General features: G+C 38.8%; 1 protein-coding gene across 2 annotated transcripts; it reads right to left on the bottom strand.

Moving 5' to 3' along the window:
* Nucleotides 1-20: 20 nt before the first annotated feature.
* On the bottom strand, nucleotides 21-3,329 carry LOC122047952. 2 transcript variants are annotated; one of them, XM_042609498.1, is made up of 5 exons: nucleotides 3,126-3,329; nucleotides 1,734-2,280; nucleotides 1,433-1,655; nucleotides 877-1,349; nucleotides 21-784 (listed from the first exon to the last, which is right to left on the bottom strand). In XM_042609498.1, the coding sequence occupies exons 2-5, from the start codon at nucleotides 2,178-2,180 to the stop codon at nucleotides 239-241; spliced, it is 1,689 nt and encodes a 562-aa protein (XP_042465432.1). In that variant the 5' UTR covers nucleotides 2,181-2,280; nucleotides 3,126-3,329; the 3' UTR covers nucleotides 21-238. The 2 variants fall into 2 exon arrangements, with proteins under 2 accessions (XP_042465432.1, XP_042465441.1); XM_042609507.1 differs by having other exon boundaries at nucleotides 1,734-2,277.
* Nucleotides 3,330-15,316: the final 11,987 nt, after the last annotated feature.

Genomic DNA, 15,316 nt, shown 5'->3' with positions numbered 1-15,316 from the left:
ACAGTAGGACCAGCATGAGCTGCAAAAAGAACATGACTAAATCTTCTGGAATTCAGTAACGTTGCATGACTATCGACAAATAATTAGCAAACTAAAAACAACTCAAAAAACAATTACACTTTTCTCGAGCACTAGGAACTGGAGTAACAAATATTTACTAATTGAGTCTCAAAACCAGCAACCATGCAGAGGAGACGTTCATACAAAGCCACATCACACAAATACTAACTTGTGCTTTTCAGAGTTGAGACATCATCTTATAAATCACACTCAATCGGTATGATTCGGGCGCTCCAAAAAATGTCTTTGTTTTCTCTTTATCTGCTGAGAGGAGCAAGTATGCATCTATGATCTTTGAAGAATCAACTTGCAATCTTTCTAGCTCTGCAAAAATTTCCTTTCTTGAGAACTCTTCAGCTGTAGGATTGTCAACTTCCTTGATCTTGAGTTTACCTTTTTCAAGAGCTGTTGCTATTCTAAGTAGTCTGATTTCTGAATCCTGAAGATTTTTATCATTTGTCTCATTCATTGCTGATCTTTTCCTCTTGAACTTGCTGGGCATTTGGTCATCTAAAATTGGGCTTCCTTCACCAGATGGTTTTATAAAATTGACACCATTACACTCCAATAATGGGTCTTGTGGAGTCTCCTCTTCAGGACCGGTGTTGAAGAATGCACCAGCAAAAACATCTTCAGCTGCTGCACGATCAGGGGCAAAGGGTGTATACAACTTGTCGTAGTTGTGGATGGGTGCTGTCCACCATTCTTTTACCTGTGGTTTCTCCTATATTTACATTAGAATAAAAAACACATCATTGATATAATCATAATAGAAACATTTGCAAAGAAATATGCATGATGAAATAAAAAACAAACCTTAATAAGTTCATTAACTGTGTAATCGCTCCACATTGCTCTAGCTATGTTTTCTCTCAATAGCATGCCCCTTCTAAATTCTTCATCTTGTCTTTCATTACCAAGACCAATAGCAGCAGAGCTACCAATAGTAGCATTCATCAATTCTGCATCTACTTCTTCAATCAATCGGTTATTCGGGTCAACACCCATTAAGAAGTTGTGCAAAATACAACATGCTACGATGATACAGATATGGGTACGAATAGGATAATCTGGTTCGGCTCCACTAGCTATAATAGGAAATCTTTTCTTCAACACCCCAAATGCACGTTTAATTGCCATATGAAGGGATGCATGTGTAAGGTTAAATAATTCTTCTGCATTTTCTGGACCACATTGTGAGTATTCTTTCAAGTGATAACGAACTCTAGGATATGGTGCAAGTAGATTACTTTTCAACATGAAATCATCATCAACTAAGTAGAATTTTCCTATAGGAATAAGATGATGGAAATATTTGTTAAACTCTTTCAAAGTGAATTAGAGATATTTTTTTTTCACAATAGAAAAATACCTTCTGGTATTACCAATTCATCTCTTATAATGGCATTTTTCAAAATTCTTGAATCTGATGCAGTCTCTTCTGAACCAGTGAGAATGTACGTGAAACATAAATCAAATGAACATGCTGCCCAAATGTCTGTTGTAGGCCATCCTTTCCTTCCTTTGAAATTCGGTGCATCCTTACTAGGTATCTTTACTCTAACTTGTATACCATCAATTGCACCAATACAGTCCTGCATTTATATCCATGAATTAAATGGATGTTAACACATATGAGAGTTAGCAATTGATAGAGTTCATCATGAATTTACCTTGAAATATGATGTGAATGGACTACTATTGCCAATCTCTGGTGGTAGTTCTGATCTATGATCTGATTGTTTTATAAATTTCTCGTGCATGCTAATAACTGCTCTTAGAACTTCATGGAAATGGGTACTTATAGTTCTAGTTGACCGTCGGAAAAAAAATGAAAGTTGTCTAGTGGTTACATCATGTGCTATCAAGTACAAGAATTTTGCTACTTTTTCCTCCACTGATGAATTCTTATTAGCCTTCACAAGTTTTGTAGCTCTTAGAAGATTACAAAGTTGAACAAACGCCGGTGGACTCACTCTAAGAGTATTATGACACAACTCAGGATCATTAGTCAATCTCCTTAACAACTCAAGACGAACCTTTGCTTTACGTTCGCTACTTTCCAACAATGGTTTGTCAACATGCTGATGGGTGTCACAATGTACCTCCATTAATTTCATAATTTCGACATATGGTAACAAAATGGCACCACTGCAGTCATTTGATGATTATGCCACCATGCAATAATTGGCGTCTTCCTATTGTTTGTTACAACTTCTGCTGAAAGCAGTATAAAAAAAAAAAAAATGAAACAGAGTAAAGTTTAAAACATAGTAAACAACCAAAGAATATATTATTGCTTTTATGTCACAAAAGAAACCCATTATAACTCAACAACTCAAAAACCAAAATATCACCAATTAACAATAATCTTGATAAAGCAAACATATAGCATCAAATTCAGATTAAAAAGCAAAATGTAAATTCATATCCATTACAATCTGTTCTCTAATTGCTCATGCTTCAGCTGGATTAGCTATGTGGCAGTTGATTGCACCCCACACACATTCTGAGAGTCTGAGTGAAGACATGATCCAAGTGAAGGACATCCTTTCTTTACTTTCTTTTCTTTAACATGAATTAACAGGTACATAACCGTGAAACACAACTGGGTCTAATAATCACTATCTAGCATGCATGACAAACTTTGTATCGTAAGAAAAAATACAACTATTACAGAATAAAAAAATGCCAAGCTATATTCATCTTATATGTCAAGACATCGTTTCCAGGAGAAAAGAACAGGGGCAGTAGAAAACGAATTCGATTATAAAAATGAAATCTTGCTACGAGAAGTGTTGCTGTGCACAGATTTCTGGTTCTGGAACCAATGCTTTTCAAACTCACAGTGACAAGTTACAGAAATGTAACTATTACAATTCAATCACGGGAAAAGATCCAAAACGAAACCAATTTGTGCCTTCGATCTAATTTATTGCTCGGAACGAGAATGGGCGCTACATATCGCAGCCAAAATAACAAAAATGTTACCGTTTGAAGTTCAAAAGGTAAACTTGTACGCGGGGATGCATGCTCGATGTTCTAATCAGGAAGAGAAGAAGTACCGATTGAAGATGAGGGCGATCGCCGGAGGTTCTGGTAGGTGGGCAGGAGATCGCCTACGGGATGCGTGCGGGGCTAAGGAGGAAAGCGAGGGCAGCGTGAAGCAGTGAGCGGGGAGAAGAGAGGGAGCGTCTAGGGCACGGGAGGAATTGGCGATCGCGACGGTAGTTTGGGATTAAAATTAGTTCAACTCTCTCGGTTCGGGCGGACAGAAGGATGCAATTACATTTTGCCCCTTACTCTGCAAATATTTTTACAGTAAATATGTAATAAATTACGTTTTACCTTTCATATTTTTTGAAAATTATACCAAGAAGTGATTTAATAGCATATATAAAATCTCATAATATTTTCTAAATATACTATGGGCGGCAGGTGCATATCCTTAGGAAAAAAGAACACTTTCCACTCATTAGTCATTTGATGATCACCTATAAATTGACTCTATAATTTATCTTTCTTCATATAACTTGGGATGGATTATTATGGACGCCTACGAACAACCTCTTTAGGTGGGAGAGATTGTATTTCCCAAGAGATTATTCCATAGGAATTCATTCTGTGTAGCAATCTACCATCCAAGTATTGGTGTAGAAAATATCAGATGATTGAACTCAAGTTTTGATAATGATAAAGGGTTCAAAATTAAAGGTTATTGTGGTTTCAATAAGTTTGACTGAGTGAATACGAGACAAGTGGGAACCCCTAGTTTTTTTTTATGAAAAGGTAAATAGATATCATCGAAAAAACACATACAGGCCAATGAAATGGTGAGTCCCAATCACGTCACGTCTAGACAACTGCTGGATCAGTGTGGGTACTCGTCGTACTATTTAGTGGTTGGTGTCATACACGAGGCAAAGCACCTATTACATGGGTTGGTGTATGCGCAAATACACCAACCTACATCACCGTCAACACAATCTCAAACCTATCATGAATACACTGTTGGTTGCTACTCGGAATATCGTACTGGTTCCCTTGTACAAAAATTTTGTACAAGTCCTGAACCTTTCCTAACAACCTATTGTATTCTTTAGAAATTAAATTAGGAATCGCAAACAGAACTTAACATTATTGATTCCAAATTTAACTTATCTGTTCTTAGAGGTTTAGACTTGGATCGTAAACGATACTTAACATTATTGATCCAAATCAACCTATGTTACAAATTTAATTAAATATTTATTTCAAAGTTCGGTTTTCAGGTCAAACGTGGCGAGACACTAGGCCTTCTTGGGTATGGGATCATCCACCACTGCCTAGACAAAGCCTTACAAAGAAAACCAATATTTAATCTCCTTATAGTAACCCTAGATTTAACCATTAAGAATAATCGAATCACAAGTTCGAAAAACAAAAGAAACACAAAATCGAAAACATGAATTCGATAACCTAGATTCATTAGTCTCTTTTATTTAGTATTTCAAGATCTAAATAAAAGGATGAACTAGTTATGATGCGGAAACTAATAAATAGTTATACCTTTTATAGCTTATAGACCTCACGATCTTTTGTCGTATTCCTTTTCTTATCTCGGACGTCGTGTGGGCGACGATCTACCGAGACGAGAATCCACCCAAACTTCCTTCTTCTCCAAGCAAGTTTCGGCCAACAACGAACTCCTTAAGTTGAAGAACTTCGGCCACCAACCAAGCTCCAAGGGATGCTAAGAAACAATGCCTCTTATCTCTCCTTCTTCTCCAAGCAAAATCCGGTCACCAAGATCTCTCCAAGAAGATGATGCCGTCGGCCACTTAAGAAGAAAAATAGAGGAAGAGGAAGAAAAGAGGGCCGGCCACCACAAGGAAAAGAGGAATAGAAGATAGATTGTTATGAGGTGAGACACCTCTACCCTCTCTTTTATATTCCTTGGTCTTGGCAAATAAGGAAAGTTTTAATTAAAACTTCCTTAATTTCCTTGCCAATGAAAAGGGAAATTTAATTAAAAATTCCTTTTATTTATTAATGTGGCAGGCCCCACAACTTTTTCAAATAAGGAAAATTTTAAACACAAAATTAAAACTTCCTAATTTATTTTCGGAAATTTTTAAAGTAAAAATTTCTCTTTTAAAAAATCCCTTCATGTTGGTTATAAAAGAAACTTTTATAAATTAAAATCTCTTTATTAAAACATGTGGATGATTTACAAAAAGAAAGTTTTCTCTAAAATTAAAATCTTCATTTTAACTAGAAATAAGTAAAAATATCAAATCTTTCTCTTAATCTTTTGTAGAAAGCTATAAAAGGAAAGATTTAATTTTAAAACTCTCTTTTAAAATCATGAGGATGATTACAAAAAAGAAAAGTTTTATAAAAAATTAAAATCTTCCTTTTAACTACAAATAAGTAAAGATATCAAACCTTTCTTTTAATCTTTTGTAGAAAACTATAAAAGGAAAGATTTAAATTTTATACTCTCTTTTAAAACCATGGCTTCAACATAATGAAAGATTTAAAAAAATAAAATTCTTTTAATTTATTGTGGCTGGCCACCTAAGCTTGGGTTCAAGCTAGGGCCGACCACTTCTTTAAACCAACTCACCTTGGTTTGGCCGGCCCTAGCTTGGGCTCCAAGCTAGGCTTGGCCGGTCACCTTAAGGTGGGTAAGAAGGTGAGTATAGGTGAGTATAATACTTTATAACTAAGAGGCTACGACAGGGATCGAGAGGAGGAATTGATTTTGGTCTCTCGATGAACTTGAGCTTCCCATGTTCGCTCCGAACACCCAACTCGAGTTCATCAATAACAACTCATACCACTAAAGAGTTATTATTGAACTACCGCACCAATCCCATATTACTATATGGGCTCCTTCTTATCATGAGTGTGTTAGTCTCCCTGTGTTTAAGATATCGAATGTCCACTAATTAAATGAGTTACTGACAACTCACTTAATTAATATCTAGCTCCAAGAGTAGTACCACTCAACCTTATTGTCATGTCGGACTAAGTCCACCTGCAGTGTTTACATGACAATCCTTATGAGCTCCTCTTGGGGACATTATCAACCTAAATTCCTAGGACACAGTTTCTTCTATAATCAACAACACACACTATAAATAATATCATTTCCCAACTTATCGGACCTCTTGATTTAACGAGCTAAATCTCACCCATTGATAAGTCAAAGAAATAAATACTAAGTACACGTGCTTATTATTATATCAGGATTAAGAGCACACACTTCCATAATAACAAAGGTCTTGTTCTTTTATATAGTCAGTTTAAAAAGAAACTACCTTAAATGGTTATGCTCAATACACTCATAGTGTACTAGTGTAATTTATTAGACAAGATAAACTAATACCTAATTACACTACAACCACTCCAATAGTTTGTTCCATTCCATCTTGGTTATGAGCAACTGTTTATAATTTATAAAGAACTGATAACATGATCTTCTGTGTGTGACACCACACACCATGTTACTGTTGGAACCCCAAGGTTGTTTTGGTGTGAACAACAAGTTAAGTTAGGTCCTGTGTATATCTAACCTTGTGTCTAAGTGTGCAGGAGCTTAGGAACACAGGTAATCAAGCGGAAGACACAGCTAGCGAGAAGGACGGCAGTCCGAGGGACGAGGTGTTGCGGAAGAGTACACCGGCGGACGAGAAGGAAGCGCGCGGTGGTTCCGAGGGGCGAAAGCCGGAGCGGAAGATTGCTCGGGGAGCAAGAGACGCAGCTAGCGAGAAGGACGGCACACGGTGCGTCGCCTACGGACGAGAAGGAAACACGTGGCAATTCCGAGGGACGAGAAGCCGGAGGGAAGCACGCTCGAGAAGACCGGAAGTTGGGTTCGGGTGAGCCCTATTCCGGATGTCAGAGATCACCCAAGTAAAGCGGAGCCGGAGCAGAAAGACCTGGACCAGAGGCGAGCTGAACCGGAGAAGAGAGCACGGACCAAAAGTCAACTGGGTTGACTTTTGGCTCTGGGGCGCTCGGAACTGTCCGGGGCGCCCGGAGCTGTCCGGGGCGCTCGGAACCCTTCTGGGCGCCCGGAAGTGACTTTTTCACAGGATCGAGCTTTGACTCGATCCAACCGTTGGGGGATAAATTTTATCCCCCAGGGCGCCCGGAACCCTTCCAGGCGCCCCGACCAAGGCTATAAATATAGCCTTGGTCCAGAAGCTTTTCATCAATTCAGAAATTGCAACAACACTTGTGTGCTTCCATTACTTTGATTAGCTTCTTTCTTTTTGTGCCTACACTGCTGTAACGAGGCTTCTCCGCCTGAAGGAGTTCTTAGTGCAACCATTTTCCTTGGATTAACAACCTCCCCGGTTGTAACCAAGTCAAATCCGGTGCCTCGTTTTTATGCCTTCTTTTCTGCTTAATCTATTTTTCAAGTGTTAGCTTAATCGCTCGAGAAAGGGTTGTGTTTTATTCAGGGCTATTCAACCCCCCCTTCTAGCCGGCCCAACGGTCCTACAAGTGGTATCAGAGCCGAGGCACTTCAGGAGGACTAACCGCCAAACGAAGCAACGCGATGGCCGGACCAAGCATCCACCCACCGAAATATGAAGGGGACTTCGCTACCTGGAAAAAACTGATGCAGGTATTTCTTACAACAGATATTGAATTATTTTTAACAATGAAATTTGGCTTTGAAGCTCCAGAGGACAAGGAAATAGATAAATGGACAAAAAAGGAGCAGACCGACTTCGTGGCGAACGGCAAAGCAGAGTACCATCTGCTAAGCGTTCTTCCGCCTCAAGAAGTCAACAGGATCGGTAAATACAACTCCGCAAAGGAACTTTGGGAGAAGGAACGTCCGAAGCCAAGCTCGCTAGAAGAGATCTGCTTCGCAATCAGCTCACCAGCCTACGACTTGGGGAAGACGAGACAGTCGCACATCTGCACTCAAGAATAAAAGAAATCATCACCGGACTCACGAATCTCGGAGAAAAGGTAAGTAACCAAGATTCGCTCAGGTACGCGTTAAATTCATTTCCGAGAAATTCAAAATGGGCATCACTAGTAGATGCTTTTTACATTTCTAAGGACTTAGAAAAAATTTCATTAGAAGAATTTTTTTCAACATTTGAAGTCCATGAGTCAAGATGTGCAGGAATGAAGGAGTCCAAGAACAACGTCGCCCTCAAAGTTTCGAGAGACGAACCTGAGTCGGAATCCTCTCTCGACGACGAGGAAATGGTAATGATGGTAAGAAGATTCAAGAAACTTTGTAAATCTAGATCTACTAACCATCCGCAGGGGAAGAAGAAAAGGACGATCCGCTGCTACCACTGCGACGAAGAAGGGCACGTCAAGGACAACTGCCCAAAGCTGAAGAACAAAGACAAGGAGAAGGGTAAGAAGCCTATCCAGAAAAGAAAGGCCCTGAAGGCGACGTGGGACGATACGTCGTCCGAATCGGAAGTCGAAGCATTCTCCGGACTCGCACTGATGGTGAGTCATCAAGACGACGACTGCGATTCAAGCTCTTCTGAAATGAGCATCGAGAGCATCGATGAAGGGGGAGACACGTCGGAAGAAAGCAGCAGTTCAGGGGGAGAAACAGACAACGAGATCGAAAAGGTAAGTCAGGTACGATCTCTTCCTCCCGATAAAATATTTAAGTTTGTTAAACTTTTAACAAAAGACTGCTGCAAATTAGAAAGTGAAAATAAAAATTTAAAAGTAATTCTAGCTAAGTTTTGTCCCTTAGAAGAATTAGATAAATTAAAATTAGCGCTTTAAGTGAGAAAATTAAACAAAGAATTTCTTTATGAGGCTTTGTCAAGGAAGTGGTTGTTGCTCCAATAACCAAAAAGGCCTAGTGCTTCGCCACGACCTGGAAGCCAAAATATTGAAATAAATGTTTAATTAACTTACTAATGAAGCATTAATTAGTACTTTAAAAAGGTTATTCAAAACATTTTATTTCAATTTTGAAATTTACTTACTTAGATTTTTTTTAATTGCCTAAGTCATTTGCTTTAAAAAAAAAAATGTGCTTAAAAATTCTCAAAAATTCAAGTTAGAATTTTTTTAAATTTTGTTACTTAGGATTTTTTATTAGAAAAATTGTCAAATCATTTTCTCCTAAGTTTTTTTTTTCTGACACTTAGAATTTTTTTTTAAATTTCTTAAAAACTTAAAACTTTTCTAGAAATATTTTTTCTAAGTCTTTAACCCTTAGGTTATTTTTTTTGGAACACCATTTTTTTTGTGATCAAAGGGGGAGAAGGGAAAGTATAAGTCTAGGGGGAGGTAGGTAGATAGATTTAATTTTTTCTATCTTTTTGTACTGAGGTAGATAGATTTAATTTTGTTTCTATCTTTTTGTACTTAAATTGTAAATTAAGTTAATTTACTTAATTTCATTTAATGTCTATTTTAACCCTAGCTTAACTTGGGTTGATCACACCAAAAAGAGGGAGATTATTGGAACCCCAAGGTTGTTTTGGTGTGAACAACAAGTTAAGTTAGGTCCTGTGTGTATCTAACCTTGTGTCTAAGTGTGCAGGAGCTTAGGAACACAGGTAATCGAGCGGAAGACGCAGCTAGCGAGAAGGACGACAGTCCGAGGGACGAGGTGCTGCGGAAGAGTACACCGGCGGACGAGAAGGAAGCGCGCGGTGGTTCCGAGGGACGAAAGCCGGAGCGGAAGATTGCTCGGGGAGCAAGAGACGCAGCTAGCGAGAAGATCGACGACCGAGGGACGAAGATTGCGGATGAGTACGCTGGCGGACGAGAAGGAAACACGCGACAATTCCGAGGGACGAGAAGCCGGAGGGAAGCACGCTCGAGAAGACCGGAAGTTGGGTTCGGGTGAGCCCTATTCCGGATGTCAGAGATCACCCAAGCAAAGCGGAGCCGGAGCAGAAAGACCTGGACCAGAGGCGAGCTGAACCGGAGAAGAGAGCACGGACCAAAAGTCAACTGGGTTGACTTTTGGCTCCGGGGCGCCCGGGCGCCCGGAAGTGACTTTTTCACAGGATCGAGCTTTGACTCGATCCAACCGTTGGGGGATAAATTTTATCCCCCCATGGCGCCCGGAACCCTTCCAGGCGCCCCGACCAAGGCTATAAATATAGTCTTGGTCCAGAAGCTTTTCATCAATTCAGAACTTGTAACAACACTTGTGTGCTTCCATTACTTTGATTAGCTTCTTTCTTTTTGTGCCTACACTGCTGTAACGAGGCTTCTCCGCCTGAAGGAGTTCTTAGTGCAACCATCTTCCTTGGGTTAACAACCTCCCCGGTTGTAACCAAGTCAAATCCGGTGCCTCGTTTTTATGCCTTCTTTTCTGCTTAATCTATTTTTCAAGTGTTAGCTTAATCGCTCGAGAAAGGGTTGTGTTTTATTCAGGGCTATTCAACCCCCCCTTCTAGTCGGCCCAACGGTCCTACAGTTACCTACAATATAAATTAATTGAACAACTACACTTAGCATAAATGTAGATATTTGACCAATGAGATTTTTTTATTTCAAAATAAATGTTTACAAAAATCTAGGCTTTTAGTATACACTCTAACATACGCAGACTATCATAGTCGCACATTTATCTCACACATCCATGTGCTCCATCATCGCACATGTAATCACAGTAATCAGGGCATCTAATCATTGTTGAACCACGTTGTCTCGGCATCCTCCTATATCATCGTCCATCTTGTGCTAATCTAGAAGTGATCTCCGGGTACTAAATCATGGTGGGAGATCTAAAAGTGCACAACCCAGCTTCTTTAGCTACATGTAGGGTTGTAAATGAATCAAGCGTTCGTGAACAAGCTTGGTGTTCGACTTGGTAGGAGCTCGTTTATGTTTGTTCAATATACATAAGATTAATTAAACAAATAAGTTTGAACAGCTCGTTAAGCTAAACAAACAAGGTTGAACATATATGTGTTCAGCTCGTTAACGTTCGTGAACGGTGTTCGTAAACAACGTTCATGAATAATATTCACGAACTATATTCATTAATAAAACTCTTTTCAATATGCTAAATAAACAATAAAATAAAATAAATAAATAAATAAATTTAAATTATCAAACTCAATAACCAATCAAACAACTAAAAGTTTCAAACAAGCTTGAATTGAGAGCTTAATAACATCTAAACGAACCAAGCTCAAGCCAAGCTTGAATTGAGAGCTTGATAACATCTAAATGAACCAAGCTAAAGCTAAGCTTCAAACAAGCTCAAGCTCATAAAAAATAAATCAAGTCAAGTTTGAACACTCATTTTAAAAGCTTGGTTCATTTTAAGCTCGGCTCGGCTCGGCTTGGTTATCTTATCAAACAAGCTTGAACACCCCAAAGCTCGGCTCAGCTTGACTTGTTTACAACCCTAGCTGCATGTCCTTTTCCGATAGAATTCCAGCCAGTTGGCCAGGGCTCCGACCCCCATGAGCTCCCCATGGAGGTACCAATCCCTGAGTCGAGGTGGAAAGCCCTAGTTGTGGCTAGGCAAAGAAATCCTAGTCCGAAGGACTGGGCAGAAGTCTTGGTTGATCGAGGACATCGAGTGGAAAATCCTACGAGTCAAGGACAGTTGGTGAAAGCCCTGGGGGTCACAGACAAAAGGCGGAAGTCTGGACAGGTCGGGGATCGGACATCCAGTGGAAGTCCCGAGTCAAGATCGCTGAGCAAAAGTCCAAATGATCTAGAGGACCGGTTTGACATCAGGTAAACTCTCTTGAGATGAGTAGGTGGGGATACGTTCCCCATTGAGGGAACAATATATGTCGGTTTGACCTAGGATTTCATGGGAAATCTGAAAGTCAAAATCAGACAGTCCTGAGACTATCAAATTAATTAATAAATATTATTTTATATTGTGTTAATTTTATTTTGCAGAGTATCATTGATATTTTTACTAGCAGATTTTGCAGGAGTGGAAATGCACAAAGAATAGCTCAGGTAAACAGTACTCGAGGCGCCTCCTGTGTTGTTGGAGGCGCCTCAGATGTCTTAGCTGAAGACCCAGGGCGGAAAGGCCAGAGGTGCCTCCCATGTAGCTAGAGGCATCTTGGAGCTTAGCGCGGAGGCGCCTCGGAGCACTTGGGAGGCGCCCTCTAATGGATAGAAACTACAATTTACGAGGTTTATCGAGTCTGAAACTGAGGGGATAACTCTTGCAGTTGGAGGTGCCTTAGACTAAGTTGGAGGTGTTGGATCCTTAGCGGTCGGCTAGAGGGTGGTGGCCCTGCAAATAAAAATGAACATTCCTCAAACTTTTATAGCTTTAATAAATCTAACACTTGCATAAAAAATAAAAGATTAATTAAAGAAAGGAAGAGGCACAACGGAATTTACTTGATTACAATCGGAGAGGTTGTTAATCCAAGGAAGATGAAAGCGCACTAAACTCTCCTTTAGGCGGAGAAGCCTCTTTACAACAATTAAAACACTCAGTTACAGAACAAGATTGAAAAGAAATGAATTACAAGTGTTGTTTTGACCTTCTAGGACCAGAGCTGTATTGATAGCCCTGGTCGAGGCGTCTGTCAGGGCGCCTAGAAGGGTTCCAGGCACCTAGGAGGGGATAAACTTTTATCCCCGTGGTACCGGAATGCGTCACGTCGCGTTCCGGATAAAAGCTTGCTCCGGGCGCCCGGATACAAGTAAACATCATGTTAACTATTTGGTCTGGGTTCTTCCTCTCCGACTCCATTTGCTTGGGTTCGGGTCTTTCGCTCCGACTCCGGCTCCGCTTGAGTGATCTCGGCCATCCGGAATAGAGCTCACTCGAACCCAACTTCTGGCATTCGAGCAAACTTCCGCTCCGGCTTCTCGTCCCTCGGAAACACCGTGCACCTCCTTCTCGTCCGCTTGCGTACTCTTCCGCAGCACTTCATATCTCGGACCCACCGAGCTCGTTGGCTCTGTCTCATGCTGCCCTTCTCGCTAGTTGTGTCTTTCGCTCGAGTTCCTGTGTTCCTAAGTTCCTGCACACTTAGACACAACGGTTAAATACCAAAAGGACCTAACTTTATTTGGTTGATCACATCAAAATTATTATGGGGCACTTACAGGAGGCGCTCTTAACACTTTATAAAAGCATTGTTCGGCAACCACAAAGGAGAATAAACAAGCTACAACTTTTGATTTCAAATCAAAGCTCAAACGCTTGTCGTGCGTCTCCGACTTCCAACTACAACACTGCGTCAACAACTGCACTCGACATTGAATTTTCATATTATCAATATAATTTATTTTACGTAAACTTGTAATCATCTTTTTATATGTTTTTTGTAATTGTTGAATTTCTAGTGAATTGTTCAACGAAAGTAATCGTCGATTACGGATCTTGAAGAGTTGCCACAAGCCCCGAACTAAATAACACTAAAATTGTTAAACTTTGAGTTTTTGTTTAAAAAAACGTGAAAAAAAAATATGAGCACTATTCATCACCTCTGATACTTTTTATCCAACACCAAGTATTATCTTGGCTCTGCCTATGGGGGTAATATCATGACAATCATTGTATCAAATCGGTAACTTAGCGATCCCTAGAACAGTCTCACATATTTTAAAAGAAGTCAAATCACAAAGGATTGATACGGCGGCCTTTCGCATGACCAGTGAGCATCTAACAATTATAAGCTGATAGCTAACCAGTCATAATTTTATTATCGATTGGTTGGTTTCTATTTAAGACTCTCTAATTATAATTTTTTTCCCTTCCTTTCTATGCTAAAAATTGTATCTATCAACTATAAGTATTTAGAGTTATAAACTTAGTCTATGGATAGTAAATGCTCGCACTTTGGACGACCGTATGCTTCCTAGATTTTTTTCCAAGAATGATTAATTTTTTTTAATAAAGAAGACGAGAGAAAATAAAAGATTGTAGGTTTGACACAAAAAATAAAAGATTGTAGGTTTGACACAAAAAATAATGTAAAGATGAGATACTTGAGCTAGTTTTAAAATTTAAAGGACAATTATATATATATATATATATATATATATATATATATATATATATATATATATACCTAGTGTTTGGATTCATATTTAGTCGTCCATGAATGTGTAGAGTAAGGATATCCAGGTTAAAATCCCCCCCCCCCCCACCCACCCACCTCTATGTAACAAGTTGTTATCCTACATATTCACGATGACCATTTACTATAGACACCTCTCATACATGGAGATGTCTCCTAATCAAAAGTGCCCAATATATATCAAGTATCTCATCTTAATTGTAACTTTTATTTGTTTTCGTTTATACCCGTTAATGTTCATAATTTATGAAATATCCCTTACTATTTTTATTTCTTTACTACCATATTTTATCATTCTTTGATATTTTAAATGAGAAATTTCTTTTAAATTTGCTCATTTAAGCTTCATTTTTACTCACGCGTACTAAAGGGCACTATCAGAGACATGATCTGCTATCCATAATTTTCCTCTCCTCCTGTCCTACTAGTTAAAAGGAAAGAAAATATATGTCATTTTGAATAAAAAAAATAAAATCTTCCTTTAAAATTTAGAATTTAGAGCTGTAAATAATTTTTCTATTATTACTTTAAGTCGCTTTTAAATTCTAAATTTTAAAGAAATATTTTATTTTCTTTAATTTAAAATAATATTTTTCTTCCCTCGTGTAATGGACGGAAAAGATCCCTCTGGCACTATCAGTCTTTTAAATCATTCCTATTAGTTTATTATTATTTTTCTAATTAATAAAGGAAACAATAAACCACAATCTTAATTTAGCTGATATTTCAAATGAATTAAGGAAAATACTGACTTTTCACATACATAAAGATTAAAACCCCAGTTCATACACGGGGAATCCACCAATTACACCTGACCATGAAGGTGACGTGGAATCTAGCGTTATTGTAAGACGTCTATTTAATGCATCTTATAAGATTATATATTCCACCAACCACTGCTAATCATTATTCCATATTTACCCTTACTAAGGACTGTATTTTCCATATTACTCGCGTGAATCAATATAATATCGTAAAATCCATAAGGATATATCAGGAATATGGAATCTTTTTTCGATATGCTCAATTCACAAAACTCTCGTTGTTGTTTCGTGTACGCATGATCTTGTCGGACAGGAAACAGCAAAGTAATCGTATCGCATCGTCACTTGTGTGCTAAAGATCGTTCACATTGCCTATTTGACGGTTTGGTTAAATGTCGTTGGTTAGAAGATATGGACCTTAGTTTGATCCATACATTGGATCTGATAAAGCACCATCTCTCTCCTTCG

This window comes from Zingiber officinale, chromosome 1B (genome assembly GCF_018446385.1).
Source record: "Zingiber officinale cultivar Zhangliang chromosome 1B, Zo_v1.1, whole genome shotgun sequence".
Taxonomy (NCBI): Eukaryota; Viridiplantae; Streptophyta; class Magnoliopsida; order Zingiberales; family Zingiberaceae; genus Zingiber; species Zingiber officinale.
This window is presented reverse-complemented; position numbering and strand designations above follow the sequence as displayed.

Excerpts from the sequence above, each read along its gene's own strand:
- LOC122047952 (XM_042609498.1), bottom strand. The coding sequence starts at position 2,180 with ATGAAATTAATGGAGGTACATTGTGACACCCATCAGCATGTTGACAAA. Across the intron at positions 1,656-1,733 it reads CATTCACATCATATTTCAAG|GACTGTATTGGTGCAATTGA; the intron begins GTAAATTCATGA and ends ATATAAATGCAG. Across the intron at positions 1,350-1,432 it reads TGAATTGGTAATACCAGAAG|GAAAATTCTACTTAGTTGAT; the intron begins GTATTTTTCTAT and ends TTATTCCTATAG.